Source organism: Onychomys torridus, chromosome 8 (genome assembly GCF_903995425.1).
Source record: "Onychomys torridus chromosome 8, mOncTor1.1, whole genome shotgun sequence".
NCBI lineage: Eukaryota > Metazoa > Chordata > Mammalia > Rodentia > Cricetidae > Onychomys > Onychomys torridus.
In genome coordinates this window covers 107,990,631-108,018,620 of record NC_050450.1, presented here as the reverse complement: position 1 = coordinate 108,018,620, position 27,990 = coordinate 107,990,631, and the positions used below count along the sequence as shown (strand labels likewise).

Below are 27,990 nucleotides of genomic sequence, written 5' to 3'. Positions count from 1 at the left end.
GCGCGTTGTAAAGGCGGGCCAGCGTGACGGACAGCGGGGGAGGCGCCAGGTTGGTTGCTAGCCGCCGCCACTCGCCTCTGCGGACGGCTCTTTATTGTCACCCGCCGCCGAGGCCAGCCCCGGGGCCCCGGGTGGCTCTGCAGTCGTGCCCGCCAGGCCGAGCCCACGGGCCCTGCGCCCCAGGCCGGGCCCGCGCAGGTGAGGGGCATCGCGCGGTGAGGGATCGGGCCCTGCAGTGAGGATGGCCTGTGCCCAGTACCCCTCTCCCGGGGAGACCGCCCCGGGGTCCATTCGGGCGGCCCAGAAACCCTGCCTTAAGCCCCGAGGAGCCTGGGAGGTGCGGGTCGCCCTCGGAGGAGCGCAGCACTGCACTGCTCAAGGGCCCTGCCTCTCCGGGTCAGCTGCGCCCTGAGGGCCTGGGAGCAGGCTCCTGCCCCTCCTGATCCTGCGAGCTTGCGGCGCGGTTTTGTCCGGGGTGAGATTGGCCTCCCCAGCCTCCCTTCATCTGGCTTGGAGGTTTCCATGGAGAGGCTATGTTTACCGCCCAGAACCTCACTGGCTGCACGTGGGGCTAGGAAAGCCATGTCCACCAGCTCAGGAGCCAGCCAGAGTCCACCCGGGTGTGGCCAGTGCCAAGTAGGGGAAGGGGTTAGGTTTCACCCACACAACCAGAAATATGTAACTGAGGACACTGGCCAGACTGATGTCAGAGCAGCCTCAGAGTAGGGACCCTGCCCCCACCACACACACTTGGATGTCAGGACCAAGGCAGCATCACTTTGGACTATAGTGAGTGTATGCTCTTGGCTCCTTGGACTCTGCGAGGGGATTGTAATCACTTAGCATTTGCCCCGTGCCCCTATCTCTCACCCAAGTCCTCACCACTTCAGTGCCTTCCACATGCCAGGCGCTGAGACTGCGTGGTCCCTGTCCCCTCAAGGGTGTCCAGAAAGCAAAGCAATTTGATACAAAGAAAACTAATGGACAGTTTGGAGGCAAGGAGATTGCAGATGCAGAGGTGTGTTGGGATGCACTGCCTGGGTTTGGGGAACAGGAAGGCAAGTTTGGTTAATGCAAAGTGGAGTGGTTACAGAGCTGGACATGTCAGGTGTTCAGGTTTATTCTGTCTTAAGCTGTTTCCCCTAGGGTGTGAAGTGAGCTGAGAACATTTGAGAAGGATTCAATGAGTGATGTGAGGTTGAGCCCTGGCCAGAGAGGGCTGCTATACTTGTGCAAGGCAAGGACCCAGTGGTTGAACCAGAGACCACAGCATGCCCATGAACTCTGTTCTCTGGTGATGCAGGAACTTTTATGGTTTCACATCCTGCTACAGTCGGTCAAAGCTGTTGAGGGATCTCCAAGGTCCAACCTCAGAGTCACATTTGAACCTCAGGCTAGCCCAGAAAGATGCACTTTTTTTTAAATGCAGAGAATGTCCTGAACAGGTGGAGTCCTTTGATCTAGGGCTAGGGTAAGTGGCAGGGCCAGGCTCGTACCCACCACTGCTTGCTGCTACCACCCTCTGGGAGTGCTGGCCTGTGCCCACAAGGCCATGACTCAGCTGCTCACTTCGCACCATTCAGAGCCCTGTTAGTGTTTAGAGCAGTCTTATCTTATGCTCCTGACTGAGCTCCCATCCCTAATGGGAGCTTCCAGAGTTGGATGGCAGGTAGGCTGAGATTCCTCCATGTGTCTTGTCATTTCTTTTTTTGTCTCTAAAAGAAAAATTTAAGCTGGGTGGTGGTCGAGAACTCCTTTAATCCCAGCACTTGGGAGGCAGAGGCAGGTGGATCTTTGTGAGTTTGTAGCCAGCTTGATCTACAGAATGAGCTCTAGGACAGCCAAGGTTACACAGAGAAACCCTGTCTTTGAAAAAAAATTGTATTTATTTTAATTTGTGTGTAGGTGTCAGATCCTCTGGTGCTGGAGTTACAGTCAGTTGTGAATCACTGATATGAGTACTGGGAATCAAGTTCTGTCTCTCTAGAAGAGCAGCAAGTGCTCTTAAGTCCTGGATCACCTCTCTAAGCTCCATCCTCCATCATTTTTTAGACAAGGCCTCATGTAGCCCAGGCTGGCTTTGAATTGAACTCACCATATATCTGAGAATGGTCTTGAATTTCTGGTCCTCTTGCCTCTGCCTTCTGAGCATCAGGATTCCATGCATACACCACCGTACCTGGCTCTATGCTACACTGGAGATTAGTGGAGACTAAGCAACATCCCTGGCCCCTACCATGGTGTCTGATTGTAGCTCTCATTTCTGTCTCAGAGCTAGCCTGGTCCACCATGAAAGGTTCACGGACCATCAGTGCTACTCCTGAAGGCAGTCCAGAAGGTATGGACTTGAGTCTGGTTGGCCTCCCTCCACCCATGTCCCAGCGCCCCAGCAGTGCTTCTGCCACCAAGTCCATTGTCCGATCCGTGTCTGTGGCCACAGGCAGTGAGCCAAGAAGAAAGGCGTTGGTGAGTGTGGGCGCCAGGGCCCTTTTGGAGTGGCATCTGGTCTCTGGGTATAGTTCCTCCCAAGAACATCTATCTCATGTCCGTGGTTACCCCCTGGGCAGGGAGAGCTGGGCCTCACAAGCCTGCTGAGCTGCCCTGGGGTGGACCTGCGTCCTTCTAGCATCAGACCCTGCTCTTCTTGCTCCATGGCCTTTAGGTTTCTTTAGGTTCTTTGAGTGGGTGGGCCAGTGGGAGGGTGATGTGCTACTGTGGCCTTGTAGAACCTGATTGGGTGGCAGATGGGTAGGGGTTGGGGCTTTGGGGAGAACTGCTTTTCCTTCCCCAGCCTGCTTCTGTGGGGCATGGGCTGGGGGTGTCACTCAGAAATCCATGGGGTGACCATGAGAGGCCAAGCTGGACTCTTACCACCCCAAGCCGCTGTCCGCTAGGCATTCTTGCCAGGCCAGGAGAGGAATCGAGTGCTTTGGGGATCAGGGCTGGGCCTGAGTCTGGCCTGGACTTCTAGAACAGAGAGGAGCCTGGGCGTGACTTGGATGCTACCTCCAGTCTGTGACTCTACTTGAGAAGCAGGTCCTTTCCGGAAAAGGCTCACCTCTCTCTTCTTTCTGAAACAACCATCCCTGTCTGGTGGGGTAGGCCTACATTGCTCGGGCTGCGTTCTGGGACAGGGATAGCCAGCCAATAAAGGACATTTGATTTGGACACATTCCTGCAGTAGACCGAGGACCTGGGATGTCAGACCAGTCACTAGGCTACCTCAGCAGAGGGGAGGCAACTCAGGCTAGTGTGACTCTTGACCCTGCTGCGCTCTGTAGCTACAGCTTTGCCCTAAGTTCCTGGTCCCTCCACCTTCCTATTGAGATCCCTCCACTGCCCTGAAGCTCCAAGCATAGTGGTGAGCCAGGGCCACATGTGTGCATCAAAGAGCTGCTGCTACATGGAGACAGAGTTGTATAGTTGAGGACCCATGCTGCATGGCCGGGCTTCCTCTGCAGCCACCTGGAGCCATAGCTACCTCTCCCAGGCCTCCTGCCGAGGACAGCATTCCCATCACACCAGTCTCTCCTTCAGTGACAGCTTGTGTGGCTCAGCTGTGTGGAGAAAGCTGCCAGGTTCTCTCCCTGTGGGATGGCCCAGCTGCTTATTTCTGTAGGGTGACCCTAGCCCTGGTGTATTTAATGAAAAAGCAGCTGGCCAGGACTCATCTTCCCAGTGCTGGCCCTTCTGATTGCTTTATCTCATAGGGATTCTGAAGAGCATTTTCCCTGGGCAGGCCTTGAAATCCCAAGAGACCACATATGTGGCAGTGGAGTGAGCTAGCTTTGTCTCCAGGAGGGTCCTGCTCCTGGGCTGATGATGCCCTACCCTTTGCACTGGTAGCATTTAAGGTTTTTAGCCCATGACCTTATTTATCTAATGAACACTTCTTCTCCACCTTGATAACCTTCAGTGAGCACAAGGCCCACCCTCACCTCTTTCTTTGGTGTGAAGAACATAAACCTTCCGTTAGGAAAAGAGGGAAAAGGAAAAGGGCATCCCCAAAACAACTGGTGCAGTGCCGACACCGTGTGGATGGGTTCAGCAGCTCCATATTGGTACGAGTAGGTCAGGCCAGGCAGTGGTGCACAGCTTTAATCCCAGCACTTTCGAGGCAGAGGCAGAGGCAGAGGCAGGAGGATCTCTGTGAGTTCGAGGCCAGCCTGGTCTACAGAGTGAGTTCCAGGACAGCCAGGGCTACACAGAGAAACCCCGTCTCAGAAAACCAAGGGGAAAAACAAAAGAGTGGGTCAGATGTGCCGGTTTTTAAAGTGCAGAGGGCAAAGGGAGAGGTGAGCCTGCCGCTGGGGTACCGCGGCCACTCCTGGTCTGCAGACAGCCATGCACTGGGTGGGGTACCGCGGCCACTCCTGGTCTGCCTGCAGACAGCCATGCGCCACTTGCTTTCCTCCCACTTCCTGCAGTGGGACATTTCCACCCTGGAGAACACTAGGTTCACTGTTGATGACAGCAGTGGCACACGGTGAGCAGTTTCTAATCAGGCCTGGTGCTACTCCCTGGGCCCTCCCGCACTCCAGGGGTGAAGGGCTCCCTATTCTGTGCAGTACAGCTAGCTCTCAGAGGCTGGGGCCCTGCCCCACACACCCACCAATGGCTAGGCCTAGAATTGCTTCCCATCCATCCTGTCCCGTGGCCTTGACTGTCCATGTACCACCTTCAGAGCCTTGTTTGGGACCCTGAACATTCCTTCGTTCCCCGATGATTTCTCTCAGGCCTGGCTGAGCAACTGGCAAGTGTCTAAGGTCGTCTCTACTAACTAGGTTCTCTTTTCCCTTCTACAGGAGGCCACAGGGCCTGGGGGCTCCCGGGCTATCAACAATCTTCGAAGATCTAACAGCACTACTCAGGTCAACCAGTCATGGACCAGCTCCCCCAGGTAACCTATTGTGACTCCAGGTCACCTGCAACCAACTACTCCCTCCTCTTTTTCCAGCTCTATCCGTCATGGTCTTTGCTGGGCAGTGGGATCTGGTGACCCTCATACCATTTGGCTTTGGTGGCTCACTCTGTTCCCTTGAGCTAGGAGGGTTCCGGATGGCTAAGAACATTCATTCTGTCCTGCTCCATCTCTGCTGGACTTGAGATCCTGGGCCCTCTGGGTCAGTCCCACCTGCTTCTCCACCTCTTCTCTGTCCTACCTCCTCAGGAGTACTCAGTGAGGTTGCTTGTGGGCCTTTCAGCTATAGCCTCTCCTGCCCTTTGGATGTCAAAACGCACTGTTAATAGGAGGCATCAGTATTGGGACACTTCTGAGTCTTCCCTTTGACCCCATGCCTGTCTTCAACCAGCATAGCTGTCTTGGAACCTCAGTGCTGGGGAGGCCAGCAAAGAGCCAGCAGTGCCAATGCTACTGAGCTGGACATCAAGGCCCTCTTGCATGAATTGTCCCCGAGCAGCAGGTATGAGACTCAGTGAGACTCAGGTTCTGAGCCAACTGAGGTGGACCCTCCTCTGGGAACACAGGAGCTGTACTAAGAGCAAATGCAGACATCCTCAGCTCATAGTCCACCAAGCAGCAACCTCAGGACCCAGGATGATTCAGAGACAGCGTGCCATACTCTCAGCATGTCCAAATTGCCGGTGGCTGAAAATGCAGGATCTCCAGGGGTGTAGGGTGGGCACATGTGATAGTGCTGGCAGTGGGGATGTGTACAGGGGGCTGTACATGCACATGTCTGTGGCATATGGATTTGTGGAGTATGCTTCATGTGCAGCATGTATTAGAGTATTCAGTTTGTGGTGTGTTTGCGTGGTATGGATGGTATGAGTTATGGGTGTGCAGTGTGAGTAGTGGGCTTGGTACATGTAGTGTGCATGTCTGTGTGTGCGGTGTGGTTATGCTCACTAAAGACCTCCAGGAAACCCTTTGCAGACATACCCGAGCTTCTCTGGCTGGTGGAGAGCAGGTCTACATGTGTTAGCAGTTGAATGTCTGGCTTAGTTTCTTCTCCTGTTGGCTCTGATAAAATACCCCGACAGAGGCCATCTAAAGAAGAAAGTGTTTATTGGCTCACAACTCAGGGGTCCAGTCTGTCACTGCAGTGATGTCAGGGTAGCAGGAACCTGAAGCAGCTGGTCATATCACCTGTGCAGTTGGAGGAGGGTGATGGATACATGCTTCTCAGCTCTCTTTCTCCATATATATAGTCCAGGATCCCAGTCAAGGAACAGTGCTACCCACACTGGGAAGAAAGAATGGGCATATCTCCCTACCTCAAATTAAGGGATCACAGATAATCTCACACAGTCATGCTCAAAGGCCCATTTCCTAGGTGATTGTAGATTTTCATCAGGCTCTACTCCTTATCAGCGTGACACCTAAATACATCATTTAAGCCAGTCTCCCACTCCTTATCTTCATAGGTTCCTGACCATGTCAGAATTTGGAATGCTTTCAATCCAACTTTAAAAGTCCCTGTAGTCTGTAACAGTGAGCTCATGTAAAATAAAAAACAAGTTATTTATATATAACACGTCAGAGCACAGAGTAAGATTCCTATTCCAAAATGGAAGGACGGGGCACAACAAGAAACAGTCACACCAATGCAAACCCGCAACCCAGCAGGGCAAACAGCCAGTCTTGCAGCCATATCTGGCATTAGGGGCTCTTAGTGTATTCAGCTGGGTTCCAAAAGGCTTGGTTCCCCACCTCCCCCATCCTCGGGTCCACACTGCAACCTGGTCTTCACCATGACATCTTCACATGTAGCTTGCTCACTATACAACCTCACTGCACACAGCCTCCTTAACCCTATTGGAACTCCTGCATTCTGCATGTTCTGGACTTCACTGGGCCTCAGCAGCTAAATGCAGAAAATGTTTCCCTAGCTGGTTGTTTGCAGCAGAGCATCCCTGAGACTCTGCAGCTTTTTCTTTCTCCCTTTCTTTCTTTCTTTCTTTCTTTCTTTCTTTCTTTCTTTCTTTCTTTCTCTCTTTCTCTCTCTCTCTCTCTCTCTCTCTTTCTTTCTCTTTCTTTCTTTTTCTTTCTTTTTTTTTCTTGAGAGTTCAGAATAGGATGTCAGATCCACTGGACCTAGAGTTAAGGGTGGTTGTGAATTGCCATGTGAGTACTGGGAACTTAACCTGGGTCCTCTGCAAGAGCAGCTGGGGACTTAACCACTGAGCCACGTCTCCAGCCCCATGAATGTCTTTTGAACTGTTCACATTTTCACATCCTGGAGCCTTTGACAGTGGGGTCTGTATCAAAGAACTTTTCCTATTCTCCTGGTACAAAGTGTGAGTGTTAATGAGGCTGCTCTGTGCAACCCATCCCCAGGTTGATGTTCCTTCCTCATGCTGCGTGTTTTTAAAATCCTAAAAGTCTCGGCTTGGATGCTGTACTGTCATGAAATTTCTCCTGCTGAGTAAATTAGTTTATTGCTTTTGAATTCAGCCTCACCTAAAAACTTCAGGACACAGGCAAAGTGTACACAGATTTGTTGCTGTAGCATAGGTAGCCTCCAGCTCACATAAGGTTCTTCCTTCCTTCCTTCCTTCCTTTTTCTTTCTTTTCCTTACTTCCTTACTTCTTTCTTTCTTTCCTTCCTTCTCTCTCTCTCTCTCTCTCTCTCTCTCTCTCTCTCTCTGTTTTTGTTTTTTTTCGAGACAGGATTTCTCTATGTAGTTTTGGTGCCTGTCCTGGATCTTGCTTTGTAAACCAGGCTGGCCTTGAACTCAGCCTCCTGAGTGCTGGGATTAAAGGTGTGTGCCACGCGCCCGGCCAAGGTCCTTATCTCTATTTGAAGCACCATGGCTGTCTTTACTGTTTATATCTCCATCGGCATTTTGGCTCCGCTGACAGCATTCTAGGGCTTCTCTTGCCTGTAGCCCCAAACTTCCAAATCCTTCCCACAAACCAGTTCCCAAGGCATTCTCATAGCCCACTTCAATTCCTCAGCTGATCCTGTTTCCTCAGACTGGATGCCTCTCAGCTGAACTGTGCTGCTCAAAGCCTAAAAGCTTAACCCGCCAAAAGCTACTAGTTTCCGGTCTTCACGCCTTTCTGTTTTTGCCATCACTCCCTGGGATTAAAGGCTCACTTCTTGGGATTAAAGGCATGTGTCACCATGCCTGGCTGTTTCCATTGTGGCCTTGAACTCACAGAGATCCAGAGGGATTTCTTTCTGCCCCTGGAATGTTAGGATTAAAGGCGTGAGTGCCACCATTTTCTAGCCTCTGTATCTAGTGGCTGTTCTGTTCTTTGACCCCAGATAACTTTATTAGGGTACACAATATTTTGGGGAACACAATACCACCACATTTCCCCTTTTTTTGTCTAAAATTTTAAAAAGCTTATAACTAATACAAGAAAAACTATCCAATAAGTATATACAATATATACAGCCAAGAATTACATTAACAATGTCTAGTCCATTAACATTTAACAGATTCAGACAAAAAACTCCATTTTATATATATTAATAATGTCCAGTCCAGTAACATTTGATAAACTCAGACAAAAAAATTTCATTACTTATCCTATTTAAAACAAGTAGTTCCTTTTTAAAAGTAGATTCAATAATTTTCCTTTTTATCTTATTATATCTATATTCTCTCTTTTTTCTTTTCATAATAGATTCAATAATCTACCTTTTGTCATTTTTATATCTTTGCCTTTGTCTTTTTAGAGTAGATTCAATGATCTACCCATTTATCCTATTATTTCTTTATCTTTTTTCTCAGAGTAGAGTCAATGGTCTACCTCATATTTATATTTTCTTTTTCTTTTTTTCAAACAAAAACTCTGAATCTAATCTCCTTGTTCAGCTCTTTTTTTGACCATTAACAATTAACAACTTATAGGCCGGGTGGTGGTGGAGCACACCTTTAATCCCAGCACTCGGGAGGCAGAGGCAGGTGGATCTCTGTGAGTTCGAGGCCAGCCTGGGCTACCAAGTGAGTTCCAGGAAAGGCGCAAAGCTACACAGAAAAAACCCTGTCTCAAAAAACAAAAAAGAAACAACAAAACAAAACAAAACAAAAATTAACAACTTGTAACCAACCATCATAAACAATGACAATATCCATAACTCATAAAACGACCAAAAATACCCACCCCACCTCTTGGGAATGTGGTCGTCGTTTTCTTAAAATTACTTCCTGCTTTCTGGGGGTGGAGACATCTTTAGGGGATCCTGAAAAGAAAATTTTTGGGTTAATTGTCAAGTCCCGTATCATTTGTCCAGTCGCTGAATAATGAGAAAGTGCAGAGCTTGTTTCAAGTCCTTGTTCAAGTAGTCTGTCAGGCTGGATCATCTCAGCTAGCCATCTCAAAATTGTCCTGAGTAGTTTGTAGTCTAAAGCCCATCTTTCTGTGATGTTAATCAGCTTAATGGCTTTACCATAATCCATGTGGAATAATCACTGTGGGATCCTGTCATCTTTCTTAAGATTTCAAAGTCGCTGTTAGGCATGGTCATGGTTCCCTTTAGATTTTGTGTGTGTAGGTGTGTGTGTGTGTGTGTGTGTGTGTGTGTGTGTATGTGTATGTATGCGCGCGCGCGCCTCCTCTGTGGTTTGGAGCAATCACAGTCTGATAAATGTCTGTCTCTTGGAATCATGAACATTCTTCCCTAGAAGAGAAAATCTTGACAGCAATTTCTTCCCACCATTTGTCTGGCCAAACTTTTCCAAACTGACCTTTGCCGATGCTTTCTTGTAACATGATTGTCCTGGCAATTCTTCTCTGAACAAGCAGCAGTAAACCCTTCATCCCAGGTAGCAGCATCATTGCAGTCACCAACACGATGAGAAGAAGCCAGCAACTTGGAGCAGTAGCCACTGCCTCCATGGTCCCACCACTGTTTGTGGCTCAGCCCTGGCCAAAGCTTCTCCTAGGTTGGCCTCAAACTCGGGATCCTCCTGCCTCTGCCTTCTTCAGTAAATCCAACCAGTGTGCTCCACCACAACCAGCTGAGGGTAGCTCCGGTCTGAGCTGGGGTCCGTAAGGCCACAGGCAAGTAGCTTTTTCAAGAATTCATACCATAAATGTTGGGCGCCAGATATATCATCAATCTTAGAGGGTCTTATTAATAAAATCAAACCTGAGGCCAGTGATTGGGGTGAATGCTGGAAGATCAGAGAAGCAGAACAAGCCACAGCTACCTCACCTCACCAGTTTCTCAGCTGATCCTGTTTCCTCAGACTGAAAGCTTCTGAGTCCTCATCCAGAATGAATCTCAGTTGAACTGTGCTGCTCAAAGCCTAAAAGCTTAACCAGCCAAAAGCTTCTAGTTCCTGGTCTTCATGCCTTATATACCTTTCTGCTTTCTGACATCACTTCCTGGGATTAAAGGCTCACTTCTTGGGATTAAAGGTGTGAGTCACCATGCTTGGCTGTTTCCAGTGTGGCCTTAATTCACAGAGATTCAGATGGATCTCTGCCTCCCAAGTGATAGGATTAAAGGCAAGAGTGCCATAGCCTCTGTATCTAGTGGCTGTTCTGTTCTTTGATTCCAGATAAGTTTATTAGGGTGCACGATATTTTGGGGAACACCACACCACCACATTCTTCTGTCCCAGTTTTCTGAGTCCCTTGCATGGCTGTCACCAGGCAGTGGGAGCTTGTGGTGGTAACTTCTTGCTCTGTTGCAGATAAGAAATGGGGAGGAGCATGCTGGGCCAGAGACAGAGCCTTTAGGAAGTGGGGTCTGGCTGGTGGAAGTGTAGCAGTGAGTAAGGATGGGCTCCCCGATGTGCTTCTATCAGCCAGACCCCACTTCCTAAAGGTCCCACAAGCTGGGGACTGAATGCATAAGGGACATTTCAGATTCAAACCATAGTGCTCTCCCTCATGGAGTGCTGTGGCTGTCTGCATGGCCTCATGTCCTGTCCCCTGCCCCTCTGTCCTGCTGTGCTGGCCCTGTGCTATCCCATGTCTCTCTGTACCCATGCTTATTAAATGATGACTGTTAGAGAAGACCCATGCTGTCCTCAGTCCTGTGTCCCTTCGGGTCCTACTTCTTTGTGACTTTTCATGAGCTCTGCCAACTTCCACCAACCCCAGTGTCTATGAGAGTCTTGCATATTTCTTTCTAGATTGTCTCGGGCCTTACGGTCCCTGCCATTGTGTGCTGGGTCTTCTCTCTGTTTCTGATGGGTTTCAGTATTGACTCGGCTCAGCGGCCTTGCTGGATTTCAGCACTACCTTGTGTCTAGTCTCTTCTATTGTTTATGAGTCAGGACAAGTTGTCTCTCCCCTATTACCTCCCTGCTTTGTATGTTTGTGCAGAATGAGCCTACCCCTCTTTACATAGAAGTGGATTTTGTGGTACCTTCTTCTGTGGCCTGGAAACATGGCTGTTGATGCCAACACTGTGCCTTGGCCTCTGTCAGGGGTGATGTGTGAAGCCTATAACAGGGTGTGGAGTCTGTCAGTGTGATGGTCTTGGCAGGGATATATCTGGGCTGAGAAGAGACTGGCCACAGCCAAGGAGCCTTCTGGGAACTAGCTGCCCATCATCCCTCCCTTTTCCCTGTAGAGTGTAGAGGCAGCCTAGAGCCAAGTGATGCCAACTTTGTTGCTTCTTTTTTGTCCACTTTGTTGGGATGTAATTCTTGTGCCATACAGCTTACGTTTCAAGGACACCTCAAAGGTGTGCTTATTTGTTGGTGCCGGGGATGGAACCCTGGGCCATGCAGGCACTAGTCAAGCACTCTGCAACTGAGCCAGATCTTGGCCCAATCATTATTTTCAGTGCAGCTGGCACCATGGTTCTGTCTAGAGCATTCATCACCCCATATCTGCTAAGGCCCTCTATGCCCTCCAGCTTCTGCCAGCCACTGGTCTGCATTCTGTCCCTGTAGATCTGCCTGGCCTCCTGTATCCGGCCCTTCCTTGGGTGTCCTGTTTTCAAGGCTCATTGTGGGACAGCATGGCTGTGCCTCACTCTTGTGTGTTGTGTATCGTGCCATCCTGTGCACAGCCTATACTTGCCGCCAGAGCTACAATGGCCTCACATAGGGCGTTGCACCAAATGCTCTTACTCCTTCAGGTTCAGACCTTGGCATGTCCATGGCCACCTGGGGGGAGTTCCTGCTGTCTAGCAGCTCTTCCTTGTCAACTCTGACTCTGTGGAGCTGATTTCTATGTGGCTCTTGGTCTATAGGGAGATGATAGTAGCAGCAGTAGCTGGTAACCACACATCTTAAGGCCTTTGATCCTTAGACTCAGTATGACTACCCAGATTCCCCAGGCTTCCAGACCTTGGCTGGAAGACCCTGAGGCATCTCTGCCAGGTAGGAATGTAGGTCAGGGTTAAGAAACTTTTTTTTTTTTTTGAGCTGAGGATCGAACCCAGGGCCTTGTGCTTGCTAGGCAAACGCTCTACCACTGAGCTAAATCCCCAACCCAAAACATTTTTTTATGTATATGGTGTTTGCTTATATGCATTTATGTGTACCATGTGTGTACCTGCTGCCCTCAGAGGCCAGAAGAAGGTGTCAGATTCTCTGGAAATGGAGTTACAAAGGGTTGTGAGCCTCTATGTAGGTGCTGGAAGCCAGGCCTGGGTCCTATGCAAGAGCAGCAGTGCTCTTAGCCTCTGAGCCAACTCTCCAGCCTCTAAGAAATATTCATTTAAACTGGGCTTGAGACCAGACTCCTGTACTGGAGCCATACCCTCCTGCCTCCTGTAAGACACGGCCTGTCTTCCTTCCTGGCGTCCCTAACGGTGGACTTTGTGTGCTGACCTCTCTTTGACACAGACCAGCAGAGCCCAGTGACTTCCTGATGCTCTTTGAGGGCAGCACCAGTGGGAGAAGGAGGGTGGCCAGTCTTAGCAAGGCGTCCAGTGAGAAGGAAGCTTCATGGAACGTCCTGGTAAGGTGGCATGTGGCAGCCATGAGTCCTGGTATTCCTGCCGGGATCACCATCTGGTTCCCTCCACATCCTTGCTGCCTCTGCAAAGAAAGGGGCAGCAGCTGCAGGGAGGGTGTGTCCTGGGCTTGGTGAGCTTTGATCCTAACCCTGGCCCCTTGGGTATCACAGCTGCTGCCTTTTGGTGTGGAAGGGCCTGCTGTTGGTATTGGGGTATGTTCCCTGTATCCCAAGCTGAGAAGTGTCTGTATGATCCACAGGATGACCAGCCCAGGGGCTTGGCTTTGCCAGCTAGCATCCAGAGTCCCAGCACCCTTGACTCCGCCTTGGGCCTACGGAGGAAGGAGTGTGCCCTGGCACCCAGCTTCACTGTTAACAACAGGTATCATCCACCAGATGCTCCTGGTCCAGGAACTCTGTTGTTTGTGTCTTTCCTGTAGCTGCATCAAGCTACTTTGTAATGAATGGCTTTCCCCTCAGCCAAAGGAGGAGACCAGAAGGTGGCATCTTGCGCAGAGGGACCTTGGCCACTGTTTAAGGGCAGCAGCTGTGCTCAGGCTCAGCAGGCCTTCTGGAATGCCTCTCTCCCTTGGGGCGGCCTTTCCCTCTAGAGGCCTGAGTCACCCAGTTGTGCTTTCTGGAAATTTCAGGTCTAGGAGGCTCCCTCAGGGCTGGCTGTGCCTGACTTGGAAGGTTCATCAGATGAGGGGAGGTGGGACTGTGTCACCTTGGGGCTCCCAACCTGCCTGTGTCAGAGCTCTGTTTGTCACACTTGGAGTCATGCTCAGCAGGGACATGGCAGACCAAAGCATGTCTGAGAGCAGTAGCCAAAGTGGCAGGTCCTGGCGGGTGGCCTCCCTGATGGACGGAGAAGCCACTGGAGAAAGCATACTCTAGGCCACCTCCAAAGCAAGTGTGCATCCCTTGACCTTGGGGGTCAGGGGACACTACCTACCTCCTTTGAGTACAAGAAAGGGCTTTTCTAACCCCAAAAAGGCTTGGCTGCTGGGGTGTGGGCCGTGGGGTCCCAGGGGTGTTTGATCATTACCACAACAAGCACTGTGAGTTTTATATCAGCATGTGCTACAAACAAAACCTGATTGTGTCCTCCTTCCCTGTCTCTCTGGCAGAAGCAACAAAGGAGCCGTGGGCAACTGTGTTACCACCATGGTGCATAACCACTATGCCTCCTTGAAGAAGGGGCCACCTCCCAAGAGCTCCAACCAGACAGCCCCCTCCCTCAAGTAAGGCCTGCTTGCATGCATACAGGGAGCATGTGACCTAGGGGTGGGTCCCAGGTAGGGTGCGCTGTGTTCATGTGAGGATACTGGCCTTGTGACAGGGCTCTTGGCTCTTAGTGACTCCCATCTGGGCTAAGGCAGCTCCCTAGGGGGAACAAACAGCTGACTGGGTGACTGGGAAAACTCAAGTCTCTGCTCAGGGTGGAGCCCTGGAAGGAAGCTCTGCCCACATACAGAACTAAAAAGGTACCACAGTTTGGGGTAACTGAGCAGCAGAGAAGCCCAGTACCTTGACAGGGCTTCACTTAGAGTCAGTGGTCCTCAGAATTCTTGAGTCTCTCTGGATCTGGACTCCTATTCTGAGAACCTCTTTCTGTTGTAAATGTAAAATACATTTACCTGGGTGGCAGTCAGTGGGACTTTGGCATGCAGGTAGTTCTGGGGACCAGCAAGGTGAGGCCGGAGGGCCAGCTTCGCACCGTGGCCTGTGGGTCTCCTCCAGTCTTGGAGCCTGCCTGGAGCCTGAACAGAGCTAGGCTTCTTTTTTTCCTGTCAGCAATATCATCAAGGCTGCAGCTCGAGAGGGCAGTGAGGGCAGTGACTTTGGGAAGCCTCGGAAGAACTTCTCTGGTGGCAATCACTCCACCCGGGGCACCACCAGCCTGCTGAGGCGGAAGGAGGTGACTGAGGAGGAAGCTGAGAGGTGACTGGTCACAGGGAGGAGCGGGGACGAGGGACTTGGGACCTGTGACTCCAATGTTAAGAGTTTCCATTAATAGTTGGTTTTTAGATAACAGATGGGAAGGCCATACTTGGTGAGACTCCATGTGCATAAAATGCAAAGACAAAATGGTTATATAGAGGGAGGGGAGCTGTGGTTGCTTGGGGCTTGGCAGGAACCAGGATACCACAGGGATTGTTTTTAGGGTGATGGGAATGTTCTAGAATTGGATTGTGCTGGTGGATGCACAACCCTGCCTGTAAATTTGCTTTAAAAAGCATTGAATTGTATGCCACAAACGGGAGGGTTTATAGTATAGTAATTACACCTCAGTAAAACTGGTAATTAAAGACACATTTAGCAGAAAGAAGATAAAAGACTGAGGAGAACAAAGCACCTGCCTGTGAGGCTGCAGGGGTGGGCACGGGCAGAGATTCTCAGCTCCCATGCTGGCTCCTTGCCAGGCCCCCTTAGTGGGTGAAAAACTGCATTGGAGCCTCCTAGGTGGTCTCAGGACTCCCACCCAGACCACCTACCTGGCCTGTGACCCGAGGCTGGGTAAGGGGGGGTCCTGCAAGTAGACATTAGGAGGGAGGCGAGGAAGGCCAGGAGCCCTCGGCTCCATCTTGGTGCTCCTCTGGATGGGCTCCTGTTGCAGGCAGCTGAAAGCTCTTAGACCATTGATATCAGCCTTGGTATATGGATCTACTGAAAGCTTTTCTGGTCAGAGTTGATGGGTTTTTGTTTAGTCGGCTTTATTGAGTTTTTGTTTCCTTACAGGCTGGGATGGGACCCAGAGGCTTGCATAGGCTCAGCTGTACTGCTGAGCTTTATTCCCAGCCCATTGGGTTTAGTTTTAGAATGTACCCATTTGACAGATGTAAATGGTGGTGCATGCTTGCATCCCCGGAGATATGCCCAGAGGGGTAGAGGTTGGAGAATCAGGAGTTCAAGGTCATCCTCAGCTACAAGGTGAATTTGAGGCCAGAGTGGAAAACATGAGACTTTCAAAAACAAATCGGTGACCAGGTGTGGTGGCGCACACCTTTAGTCCCAGCTCTCGGGAGGCAGAGGGGGAGGATTTCTGTAAGTTCAAGGCCAGCCTGGGCTACATAGAGAGACTCTATCTTAAATAAATAAATGAATGAATAAATAACACTAAAAGTAATCAGACAATCTTAGCTTCCCTGCGTTCCCTCAGCCCACCCACCCTGTGTTTCCTCTTCTGCCCTGATCTCAGCAGCCACAGACCTGCTCGTTCCCTGTGGTTCGATGCTCTCGCCTCTCTGCAGCCCGAGTCTGTGCCTAGCACAACTCTCTGGTCCTCGCTCTTGCTCCTGAGCAGTATCCTGTTGCCTGAAAGCATCACTGTTCACTGGGTGGTCATTTGTCATTGGCCATTTCCACTTTCTGGTGATTAAGCACAGAGCCATCCAAACCCACTGTAGACTGACACTTGTATTTCCCTAGGTAGCTTCCCAGGAGGGTGGGGTTAGGTTTTAAAGGAATCCAGAAGGGCTAGCCTTCCATATCACAGCCTAGTGGGAAAGGGCTGTGTGTAGCCACTATTGTCTCTTCCCATATGGACACTTGACAAACAAGTTCTTGTTCTAGGGCACAAGGATGTGCCCTAGATGTGTCCTGAATCTGGTTCTTTGGACAGGTTTATCCACCAGGTAAACCAGGCTGCAGTCACCATCCAGCGCTGGTACCGCCGCCAGGTACAGAGGCGCCGAGCAGGAGCAAGCCTGGAACACCTGCTGGCATCTAAGCGAGAGGTCAGTGTGATTGTGTAAACCAACCTAAGCTCACCCAAGGGCTGGGCATAGAGTCCTCAGGGGCTCACAACGCATAGTGGAGTTGTTAAGACAAACCAAATGGAGTTCAGGCCTGGGATTACCCACAGGTGCATACCCCCTTGTGGGCCTTGCTTGGTTCTTAAAGCTCTGCTGGGGTTGATGTGTCAGGAGACACCCTGAGGTCCTGGCTAAGTGCCACAGAGCTGCCATCCCTGACACACCTCCCTGCATCTCAGGGTGGGGCTGGCTCTCTGTTGAGCCACGGTGGCAGATCCAGTGTCTGGGGGATCTGATCTCTTCTCTGCTAGTGGACTCTGCAGATTCCCATGACTCTCAGGGTCCTGTGGAGACCAGCTGGTTCCAGGGCTCTGTCATCTTCCAGTTCTGTAAAGTTCGTGGCTTTGGCTTCCCTGGCAGGAGCAGAGGCAACGGCTGGGTAGTGGGAACCTTCTGGACCTGCACCAGCAGGAGGAGGCAGTGAGGAAGAAGGCCCGGGAGGAGAAGGCTCGCCGGGCCAGGCAGGCAGCCATTCAGGTACCGGGAACCCCAGGCAGCATCCTACAGCCCATTCTGTGTGCCACCAAGCCTCTGGGCAGCTGGGCTGATGAAGGGAAAGGGGACACACTGCTCTAGGCAGCCGCTCAGAAATGCTCCTCTCTCAGGAATTGCAGCAGAAACGAACTCAGAAGGCAGGTGAGGCTGAGCACAGGCCACCTAAAGACAGACCAGAGACCAGAGCACTGGGGCAGCCTCGACCCACCCAGGAGCCACCCTCGATGCCAGGCAGTACCGCCCACCAGGCCCTCAAGGCCAACAATGCCAGTGAGTGGTTCTCAGTCTACCATGTTCTGGGAGGTCTGTGGTGGGAAGGAGCTGCAGGCTCTGCCAGGCTCAGTCCTCAAGTTGTAGCCAGGCTTGGTGACTTTCACCTGCAGGATTAGGATCTCGGCCCCAGGTCATTACTCCTCACATCTGCTTCTGCCTGGGTCACTTGTGGTTGAGGGTGCCTAGGCCTCAACAGATCATCCTGGCAGTGGGACCTGTACAACTGAGGCCCAGCATTATGGGGTTGTACCTGTCCCCCCACAACTTTATACCCTGGAAGGCCAGGGGACCCCTCAATGTCTCTGTGAGCTTGTACCTGGCTCCTTCCTAGGGCACCTCCATGTTCAGGCCCTGGGAGGGATGACACTGTGTTCTGTTTTGTAGATGCCAACATTTTTTTTACCCCACAGGCCCTGGAGACCCCTGCCCTCCTGCCTCTGAGTCATCCCCAGAGCCCCAGCAGCCTCCAGAGGACAAGCCACAGGTCTGGACATAGTGCCCTTTCACCTCTGGTTTTGGCTTCAGGGCATGTCATGCCTGGATGGCGTAAGCTGACATTTCCCTGCCCTTTCTTCAGCCTTGGGGTTCCTTGTCCTGAAAGGATGCCTGGAGGGCTCCTGTTGTGATGTGAAACAGCAGTCTGGTGATCTCACTGGGGTGAGGTCTCACAGAACTGCTCTGGAATTCCACCAAGGGAGGGTTACTGTGTCCGTCTCCTTGAAAGAGGAACTGGAAGTTCAAAGGGGACAGCAAGGCCACAAGACTACTCAGTGTGAGACTGGGCAGGGCCCTTTCTCCCGAGGATGGCATCTTGAGATATGTGCCAAGTGGTAGATGCGCTGATCCGGGGGATGGGTAGCACTGGGTGGGCCTTGTACATGGATGGCTCTCAGTCACCACTAGCCTTGCTGATCCCCCTCCCTGCCTGTCTGCTGTAGGACATCCATTCCCAGGATGTAGCCAGAGAGGACTTGGAAGTGTTGGGCACTACCAGGAGCAAGGCCAGGGCCAGAGCAACCCTGGATGAGCTGCTAGACACGCTGAGGCTCCTGGAGGAGGAGCCTGAGCCTCTGCCCCGCCCACAGACCTATCACAAAGACAGATATGCCTGGACCGATGAGGTAAGCAGGCACTTGGGACTGACACCTTCTGTGTAGGTCAGGAGGCCTCCATAGGGGTCAGGGAAGGCTGGTGCCACCATATTCCTGTTTTAGTTGGGACCCTAACAAGGACTAGATGTGGCCTATTGACCTCTGCTCTCCCTTCCCTTCCGGCCCTTGAAGTTGATGCACAGTGACCCATGAGGGTTCACACCTCTCTTGCTGCAGTAATATTCTCAAAGGTCTGAGCAGCAGGAGGCGCTTCTTCCATAGCCAGGCTTACTGCCCCTCCACCTCACTGCCCACTGTCCCTGAGGGATCCCAAGTCCTCAGGCTTCCCTAACAGCCTCCAATGCTGGACCACCTGCAGGAGGATGACACCAACTCCCTGACAGCTGACAACCTGGAGAAATTTGGGAAACTGAGTGCACCCCCAGGCCCACCTGACAACGGGACTCTGCTCTCAGAGGCCAAACTGCAGAGCATCATGAGCTTCCTGGATGAGATGGAGAAGTCAGGACAGGACCGGCCAGCACCCCAGCGGGAGGTAGTCAGTACCATCAGGCCCTGGGTGGCTCCCAGCAGGAAGTGATCACTTGCAAGACCCTTATGCAGCAAGCAGTCCCAGTGCTGAGTTCTGAACAGAGGTGAAGGCAGCCAGGGCTGTCTTCTCCCTCTGGGTCTGGTCTAGATGGGTTATCCTCTCTAGGTGGATGGTCCTGACATCCTGGGCTCTGGTCTCCTTGGGCTATCTTTCCTGAGTGAACACCGGTGACCACGATGGGAGTGATGTCTTGTTTTCATGGGGGCCAGGAAGGTCAGGAGTGGGGTAGATCATGTCTGACAATCTGTGTTAGAGCATCGAGGCCCTAGTCCTCCTTCTGCACTGAATAACAAACACCGTCTCTGTGGTCGACTTGTCCCCCACGGTCCCTTGACCAGACGTCCTGTGCAGCTGTTGTTCCCTCACAACAGGGTAGACCGGGGCATGGAGCGACTTCCCATGAAGGGTGGGCATCAAGTGGGTGGTAGCTGCTGCGTGGCCTGTCTTGAGGCTTGTCCTATCCTTAGAGCTTGGTGCTGGAGGCAGGCCCAAGGCCCCTGGAACTGGGGCCTGAGGGGAGTACATCCATGATGCGGCTAAAGCTGGAAGTCGAGGAAAAGAAGCAGGCCATGATTCTCCTACAGAGAGCTCTGGTGAGTCCACTAGCCATCACCAGGGCTCTAGCTGGCATGGGGACTGCCAGCACCCTGCTGAAGAGGCCTGCCATCCCCAAGGCCATGTCTGTCTTCTCTCCCACATGGCCCTTGGTCTCTGGCAGGGACCCAGTGCCAGTGCCTCCTGTCCATACCCCCTGCAGGCGCAACAGCGTGACCTCACCGTCCGACGTGTTAAGGAGACAGAGAAGGAGCTGAACCGGCAGCTCCGACAGCAGAAGGAGCACTATGAGGCCACCATCCAACGGCACTTGTCCTTCATTGACCAGGTGACAGAGCTCTGGGAGGCTGAGAAGGGGTGAGAGGAGCTGGTCTGCAGACCCGGGCTCGGTGTCGCTGGTCCTCCGCTGGAGTGCAGCGCTAACTGCAGGAACTGTGGCTGAGGCCCAGGGTGGCTTTCCAGCTGGCCTAGTAGAGGCAGGCGCCTTAGGTGGGCATCAGAACCTCACCCACCTCCATCACAGCTGATTGAAGACAAGAAGATTCTGAGTGAGAAGTGCGAGGCAGTGGTGACTGAGCTGAAGCAAGGGGACCAGCGGTGTCGGGAGCGCGTGGCCCAGATGCAGGAGCAGCACGAACTGGTGAGCTCCCTGGCCGATACCAGCTTGTGAACAAGTTCCCAGGGCACTTGGCATTGTGGCCTGAGGATGCAGGTCAAGGTTGCCAACACCTTTTCCTTGTTCCCTTCCCTCTTCTTGAGATTTTTGTTTGTTTAGACAGGGTTTCTCTATGAACAACCCTGGTATCCTAGAACTCACTCTGTAGCCCAGGCTGGCCTTGAACTCACAGAGATCCGCCTCCCTCTGCCTCCTAAGTGCTGGGGTTAAAGGCGTGCGCCACCATGCCCAGCTTTTCTTTTTTCTTTTCCTTTTTTTCTTTTTGGTACACCTCTCCCTCGTCTTGAACTGTATATTCAAGAGTTCAACAGGGACACAGGTCCTGAGGTGTGGGCTGCCACATCCCAGGTAAGCATAAACCACCCACCTGGCCCTTCTCACAGGACAGTGGCCATGGACCCATGAGTCCAAGCCTGGCCTACTCCAGGGAAGTCCTGAGTAACAGAACCTGCTCATCTTTGCTGTACAGGCACCTCAGCTCCCATCTGACCGGCCAGCAGAAGCTGGTTAAAAGTCTGACTCAGCGAGGCGGCAGTGGCGCATGCCTTCAATCCCAGCTCTTGGGAGGTAGAGGCAGGTAGATCTCTGTGAGTTCAAGGCCAGCCTGATCTACAGAGCGAGATCCAGGACAGGCATCAAAACTACCTTGTCTTGAAACCCCCCCCCCAAAAAAAAAGTCTGACTCGGCTACTTGGTTGTGCTTCTCCCCAAAGCATAGAGCTGGCGACCCTGAAGGCGCCCTAGGCTGAAGGCCCCAAGTGAGGGGGGGCTGGCTCTGTTTAAAGAGACCCCAACATCTATAGCCCACAGCTAGGGTTGGAGAGTGCAGCTGTCGGGTGGCCCTATCAGCCCAGGAAACTCCCTCCTCTCTTGGTGCTTGGCTCCCCTGCAGAAAACAGCTTCAGTACCCACTAGAATTAGAGTTCATTAAGATTGTAGGTCTTTTTTTTTTTTTTTTTTTTAAGTGTTGGCATGTTTTCTTTCTTCCTTCCTCCCTCCCTCCCTCCCTCCCTCCCTCCCTCCCTCCCTCCCTTCCTTTCTTTCTTTCTTTTTTTTTTAAGATTTATTTCTTTATTATGCATATAATGTTCTGCCTGCATGTATCCCTGCGCACCAGAAGAGGGTATCAGATGTCATTACAGATGGTTGTGAGCCACCATGTGATTTGAACTCAGGACCTCTGGAAGAGCAGTCAATGCTCTTAACCCTTAACCTCTGAGCCATCTCTCTAGCCCTTTTTTTTTTTTTTTTTTTTTTTTTTTTTTTGGTTTTTTTGAGACAGGGTTTCTTTGTGTAGTTGTGGTGCCTGTCCTGGATCTTGCTCTGTAGCCCAGGCTGGCCTCGAACTCACAGAGATCCGCCTGGCTCTGCCTCTCGAGTGCTGGGATTACAGGCGTGTGCCACCACTGCCTGGCAAGACTTGTAGATCTTAAGCACAGAGGTTAATAGAGGTGCTCAGGAGCCCTCCAGGTGTGAGTGTGACCTCTCCCCACAGAGTGGGGCTTTCTTCACAGTGGGTGTATAAAGATCCCATAGCTTTCTAAGTTATATCGTTAAGCGCATGTAATATGCGAGGTTTAAGGGTTAAAGAATTTCTTTCTGTAAGTGAGGTTGTAAGGTGAGTATATGAGTGTGCTATTGCTTAGATTTAGGCATGAGAGAATTGCTAAAACAAGGTTATAAATCATTTTTGCCCTTAATTTCCTTATTGTCTTTAATGTTTTTGTAGGAGGTGTCTTTAGGAAAACACGCGTTGTCCCTGTGGTCAGTTTAGGCTTTGTTGATTCTGTCTGTCAGCAGGAAAGGCACACTAGTTCTCGGATGGAGGACTTCTCTTCCTTCCTATGTGCCCTTCATTCTCTGCCTTTTGGTATTGCCTCAGTTCCGGGGGTGGCAGCATCCCTCTCGGGGATGGAACTTCTACAAGCCAGTGGCTGTAACCACCCTACCTGATGCCTCAGGCTGGAATATGTGTGGTAGGGTGGTCCCCACCCCTGGGGAGAGGAAGGAGCTCCGCAGAGTACAGGCCCAGAGGGAGGCAAGGGAGCAGGGGCTCAGGATGCCCCTTTCATCTCTGCATTCTGACTTCCTGTCTTCTTCCTCAGGAGATTAAGAAACTCAAAGAACTCATGAGTGCCACTGAGAAAATCCGCCGCGAGAAGTGGATCAATGAGAAAACGAAAAAGATCAAGGAGATCACAGTCAAAGGTGGGGACACTTTCCAGAGAGAATGGTAACCTCAGTCCCATATGTGTGGCACTGAGCATAGGTGTCCCTGGGTGAGGCCCCGGTGAAGGCTGCCGTGGCAGCTAGATGCAAACTCCATTTCAGCTGCTAGCTCCCAGTCCACAGAAGCCTGAGGGCCTCCCACCTCTTGGAGGCTAGTGTGAAACGTCAAGGCAATAGGGGACTGCGTGTAGGCCACACTGCAGAAAACAGAGAACTATAGAAAAGAAGTGCCAGGCCCTTAAGCTGACAGAGTTGGTTTGTGAAGGAACTGTGGAGCCTTAGGTGGTTTTAGGGAGCACTCTCAACCTGGCCTTACCACAAGTCCTCTAGGATCCTGAGCACCGTGTCATTGGGAAACACACCAAGGGGCTGGGTAGCTGTGTGTACCACAGGCTGGGAAAGCCACTGTGGTCTGATGGTGTCTCTAGGACAACCTGGAGCTAGGTCTCTGGGGTACAGCCCCTGCCTCTTCTCTCTCTGTGCTTTGGGGCAGTGGCTGGGTGGGAGGGCCTTGCAGCCTTGTGTCTGGTGCAACCCCTGTCCCTGCAGGTCTGGAGCCCGAGATCCAGAAACTCATTGCCAAGCACAAGCAAGAGGTGAGGAGGCTCAGAGGCCTGCACGAGGCTGAGCTGCAGCAGCGTGATGAGCAGGCCGCACAGCGCCACCTGCGCCAGGCAGCAGAGCTGCGGGAACACCTGGAGCGGGAGAAGGAGGCACTGGGCAAGCAGGAACGCGAGCGTGCCCAGCAGCGGTAGGAGGGCACTGGCGGCTGTGGTCAGAGCAGCCACTGGTTTCCTGGAACACTTGCAGTCTGTGTGGACTTGTGCACTCCACCTCCCGGGCTAGTGCTATGAGATTCGATTGTAGGTTCACATGAGATTGCTGTTACAATACTCAGATGTCAGGACTTGCTAAGCTGAGCCCAAAGTGACGTGTAGGCCACTGTGCTGCAGAGGCCAGCCTCATTCCCTTGGCCCTCAGGGAGTTGGTGGCCAGGACATGGGATTGCCTAGGCACCTGTGACCACCAGTGTACAGCCCCCTCCTTCGCTGCCAGTGCCTTCAGGCTGGCTCCTCTCACATGACCCACTGACCCTGTCTGGAAGAACAAGGTAGCAGCCATGGCAGGAGCTTGCTCAGGTCAAAGGATCAGGTGCCTGGCTCTCACCTGAGAGTGGAGCTGAGCAGAGAGAGGCCAGTGAGAGGACATAGCGAGCCACAGACTCCACTGAGCTGAGGTGGCCAGCAGGGTGACCGACACTGAGTACAGTGGCCGCAGCCTCACTGTCCTGCAGGTTTGAGCAGCACCTGGAGCAGGAACATCGGGCCCTGGAGCAGCAACGACGGCGGCTCTACAATGAGGTGGCTGACGAGAAGGAGCGGCTGGGCCAGCAGGCAGCCAGGTGCCGCTGGGGGCTGCTCTCCATGCTCCCCGTGACCCCTGACTGCCCAGCTGCTCTCACGCTGACCTCTTGTTCCCTGACTCTTGCTGGCCTGCAGGCAGCGGGCAGAGCTGGAGGAGAGCAGTGCGGCCCTTGACTCGAACCTTGAGAGCCGAGTTTGAGAGGAGCCGGGAGGAGCAAGAGCAGAGGCACCAGGTTGGCATGCCATCCCCCTCAGAATGCGAGGAGGGGGTCTCTGATGCCTGACCCCTCAACAGGGTGGGCAGGGCCTTGGAGTGGCCCTTGGGCTGCTCACAGCCTATCCCCTCCAGATGGAGCTGAAAGCCCTGAAGGACCAGCTGGAAGCTGAAAGACAGGCGTGGGTGGCCAGCTGTGCCAAGAAGGAGGTAGGAGCAGCCAGGTGGGCTGCTGAGGGCTCTCGGGATGCTGGCTTCTGGGCGTCACTCCCAGCTGCCTGGGGGCTTGGGGGGCATCTTTCCTAGCTGTGCCATGCTACTCTGTCTGCGTGTGGGTCCAGGAAGGATAGAATCAGAACGGGAGGAAGTGGGGCCGGGCAGATCCTGGAGATCTGAGAGGATTTGTCCTTCCTCTCCAGGAGTCACCCTGTCTGCGCCCTTCAGAGTGGGCTGATACCCAGACCCTAAGGCCCCTTGGCAACAGGGCAGGTTTGCCATTTTGGCTTGGCAGTAGTAGTTGACTGTCTTCAGCCCTAGTTCTCCAGGAAAGAGGAAAAGCCTGTTACAGTGATGACCTCCTTATCCAAGGAGCCATACTACCAGGGCCCATCTCATCCCTCTGCGCTCACAGGATGCCCTGAGAACACGACACTGTCCTCTGGGGTCTGGGCAGACTGGAGCCCTTCAGCCCTGACCTATGCATGTGGCTCCAAGCAGGGAACATTCCCCAGAGCCCGTGAGGCTAGTCCTGCCTCTGTCCTGGTGGCAGATTCTGAGACTGCTATGTATCCTATAGGAAGCATGGCTGCTGACCAGGGAACGTGAGCTGAAGGAGGAGATCCGAAAAGGCCGAGACCAGGAGATTGAGTTGGTCATCCACCGGCTGGAGGCTGATATGACCCTGGCCAAGGAGGAGAGCGAGAGGGCAGCCGAGAGCCGGTGAGCTGCCCCTTGCCGTTAGTTCTGCAGATGGGGAAGGCCCAGAGCAGAGGGAGCAGGATGTCTTCATACCGCCACCTGCCTCTGCCTGCCAGCGTGAAGCGTGTGCGGGACAAGTATGAGACGGAGCTCTCCGAGCTGGAGCAGTCAGAGCGGAAACTTCAGGAGCGGTGCACAGAGCTGAAAGGGCGCCTCGGGGAGGCTGAAGGGGAGAAGGAGCGTCTGCAGTCCCTAGTACGGCAGAAGGAGAAGGAACTGGAAGACGTGCGTGCGGTGAGTAGCCCCGGTGAGTAGCCCCAGGCCCTTTCTCCATGGGAGCCTCCATCCTGTCAGCCTGCTCACAGCCTCATCTGCTGCCAGGTGAACACACAGATGTGCAGCGAGCGGGCCAGCCTGGCCCAGGTGGTCCGACAGGAGTTTGCAGACCAGCTGGCAGCCTCCCAGGAGGAGAGCCAGAGGTTGAAAGCAGAGCTTGCCGAGCTGCGGGCCCGCCAGCAGATGGAGCTAGATGAGGTGCATCGGAGGTGGGTGGTCAGGACTTCAGGTGGAGCACCGGGAGCAGTCATGGCTCTTCCTTTCTCACATGGCTTCCAGCTCTGTGTTCATCTGGAGGAGAACTGGGCATCTTCCCTCTGGGTGTCACTTGGTGCATTGAATGAATGTCTCATCAGGGCTGGCAAGGACCCGTCTGTGCTTCTCCAAGAGGGTGGGCCAGGATTCTGGCTGGGGCAGCTGGTACTCAGCAGAGGGCCAGCTGCAGGGAGTGTGACAGTGAGCACCCAGAATCTTAGTCCTTCCTGAGGCTGCGGCTGCCCGCCTATGTGGCTAACAGACAAAGTCATGAGGTGACTTCTCACCTTGGTCTGCACAGCACCATGCCCAACCCCCTTCCTTCCAAGAACCACTTTAGCATCTGGTTCTCATGGAGACAGTGGCCTAGGGCCAGCTGTTCAGGTCAAGGTCAGCAGGGCTGAGACCAGGTGGTAGGAGGCTGCCCTTCGGGCTGACCTGGGACTCAAGTTGGGGCTGCACAGACACCCACTGCACATCACCGCAGGGTGAAGACGGCTCTAGCAAAGAAGGAGGAGGCCGTGAACAGTCTCCGGAAGCAGCATGAGGTGGGTCCCTCTGGGTCTGTGGTGGCCTTGCCTGGGGTTGGGGTACCCAGGGCCTGACTGAAATGTGTTACAGGCTGCTGTGAAGCGGGCAGACCACCTAGAGGAGCTGCTGGAACAACACAGACGGCCATCTTTGAATGCTAAATGACATCACTCTTGGGATGAAAAACCAAGCCTGAGGCAGATGCTCAGCCCTGCAGCTGACGTCCAGGTTACGTCCCAAGTCACAGGACTAGGGTAGTCCAGCAGCTGGTGTGAGAGGCACCCCTCATGGAAGTCCAGTGCTCAGGACTGTCAGCTTGCCTGCAGCTGTTTCATAGTAAAATACATTAGTTTGTTTGTTTTTTGTTTTTTAGTGTTTAATGTCACCGGCTCATCTTTCTCTACTGTGTTGGGTTTGGGGGGCAGGGAGCTGGAGACCACAGAGGGTCTATTTCATGGCTGTAGGACTAGCTCCAACCCTTGCCTCTCCCTCTTCCTGCCTGTCCGAGCTGACAGGGAAGTGGCCTGCAGCCAGCTCCTCTGCTCTCAGCTCCAGTCTCCAGCAGGCTGTGGCCATTTGTTCCTACCTTGACCTCTCCAGAGGATAGCAGACTCACCTCCTGGAAGGAACTAGGACTCTAGCCCAGTCCAGAAACCTCAGCTTCTTCTTTTTAAATATGTATTTATTCATTTAAAAAGTTTACATGTGTGTGTGATTTGCCTTCATGTATGTCTGTGTACTACATGTGTGCCTGATACTCGCGGAGGCCAGAAGAAAGCATAGGATCCCCTTGAACTGGAGTTATAGTTTTGAACCACCACAAGGGCGTGAGACTTGAACCCAAGAACCTCTCAGTACCCTTTGTCTTGCTTGGTGGGCTGTTGATACTTCCCAGCCTAGGTGGCCTCACTACACAGGTGGGAGGTGAAGGCTATCGCCCATACACGGGAAGCAGCATCCTGGAGCACTGGTCTTCTGAGCAGGCCTCACCGAACCAACATCTTCCCGACAGGCTATGGCCCTGAGCCAGTGCCCTGGAAGACCCTGTGGGGTGCAGCTACAGCTGGCTACCAGCCTACCCTGCTGCTTCCTAGAAGCTGCTGCCTATAAGGGCCTGACTAGGCCATGGCTCCTCTGCAAAGTGCCACCTGCTGACTGAGTCCCCAGCCTGCTCTGTGCCTGGGTACCTCAGAGAAGGCTGGTTACGAGATTGCATATGGTGTGGTATCATTCCCCCATCTCCTATTAGCTCAGTATGTAGGCTCTAGGACCCCTCAGCTTATTGGTCAGGGGTTCAGACCGGAAGGGAGGGTCCAGGAACAGAGGTGAGGCTGTGCTCACAACCTGAAGGCAGATGTGAATTCAGGGCACAGGTAGTGTTCGAGGGTCTCGGGCACAAGAGGAGGCTGACGTCAGTCGCAGGGTTGGCGTCAGAGGCTGCACCTGGATTTTGACTTGAGTGTGGTTCTGTTTGGGTTGGCAAGATGGCTTAACAGATAAAATGTTTGTCACATGAGCTTATCAACCTGAGTTCAATCCCCAGAGCCCACGTGTCTTAGTTGGAGTGACTATTGCCACGATGAAACACCATGGCCAAAACAATGTGGGGAGGAGAGGGTTTGTTCAGCTCACACTTCCACATCACAGTTCATCAAAAGAAGTCGGGACAGGAACTCAAACAGGGCAGGAACCTGGAGGCTGGAACTGAAGCAGAGCCACGGAGGGTGCTACTTACTGGCTTGCTCAGCCTGCTTTCTTATAGAACCCAGGACCACCAGCCC

At 52.7% G+C, this 27,990-nt stretch overlaps 1 protein-coding gene and 1 non-coding gene across 2 annotated transcripts; one reads left to right on the top strand and one right to left on the bottom strand.

Annotated features, from left to right (window-relative positions):
- The first annotated feature begins 23 nt into the window (after positions 1–23).
- On the top strand, positions 24–26,573 carry Cep131 (centrosomal protein 131). The gene is given in 27 exon segments (XM_036196660.1): positions 24–198; positions 2,273–2,466; positions 4,806–4,900; positions 12,730–12,844; positions 13,102–13,223; positions 13,972–14,085; positions 14,639–14,785; positions 16,467–16,581; positions 17,020–17,136; positions 17,265–17,424; positions 17,838–17,911; positions 18,366–18,548; positions 18,898–19,074; positions 19,599–19,724; positions 19,889–20,014; positions 20,210–20,326; positions 22,468–22,570; positions 23,141–23,342; positions 23,886–23,993; positions 24,091–24,124; positions 24,126–24,188; positions 24,305–24,379; positions 24,966–25,108; positions 25,204–25,381; positions 25,469–25,632; positions 26,166–26,226; positions 26,300–26,573. Coding segments are annotated over 26 exon segments (3,171 nt in total). The 5' UTR covers positions 24–198; positions 2,273–2,289; the 3' UTR covers positions 26,375–26,573.
- Trnaa-agc lies at positions 12,299–12,379 on the bottom strand. The gene has a single exon. It is a non-coding gene; the product is annotated as a tRNA-Ala (tRNA).
- Positions 26,574–27,990: the final 1,417 nt, after the last annotated feature.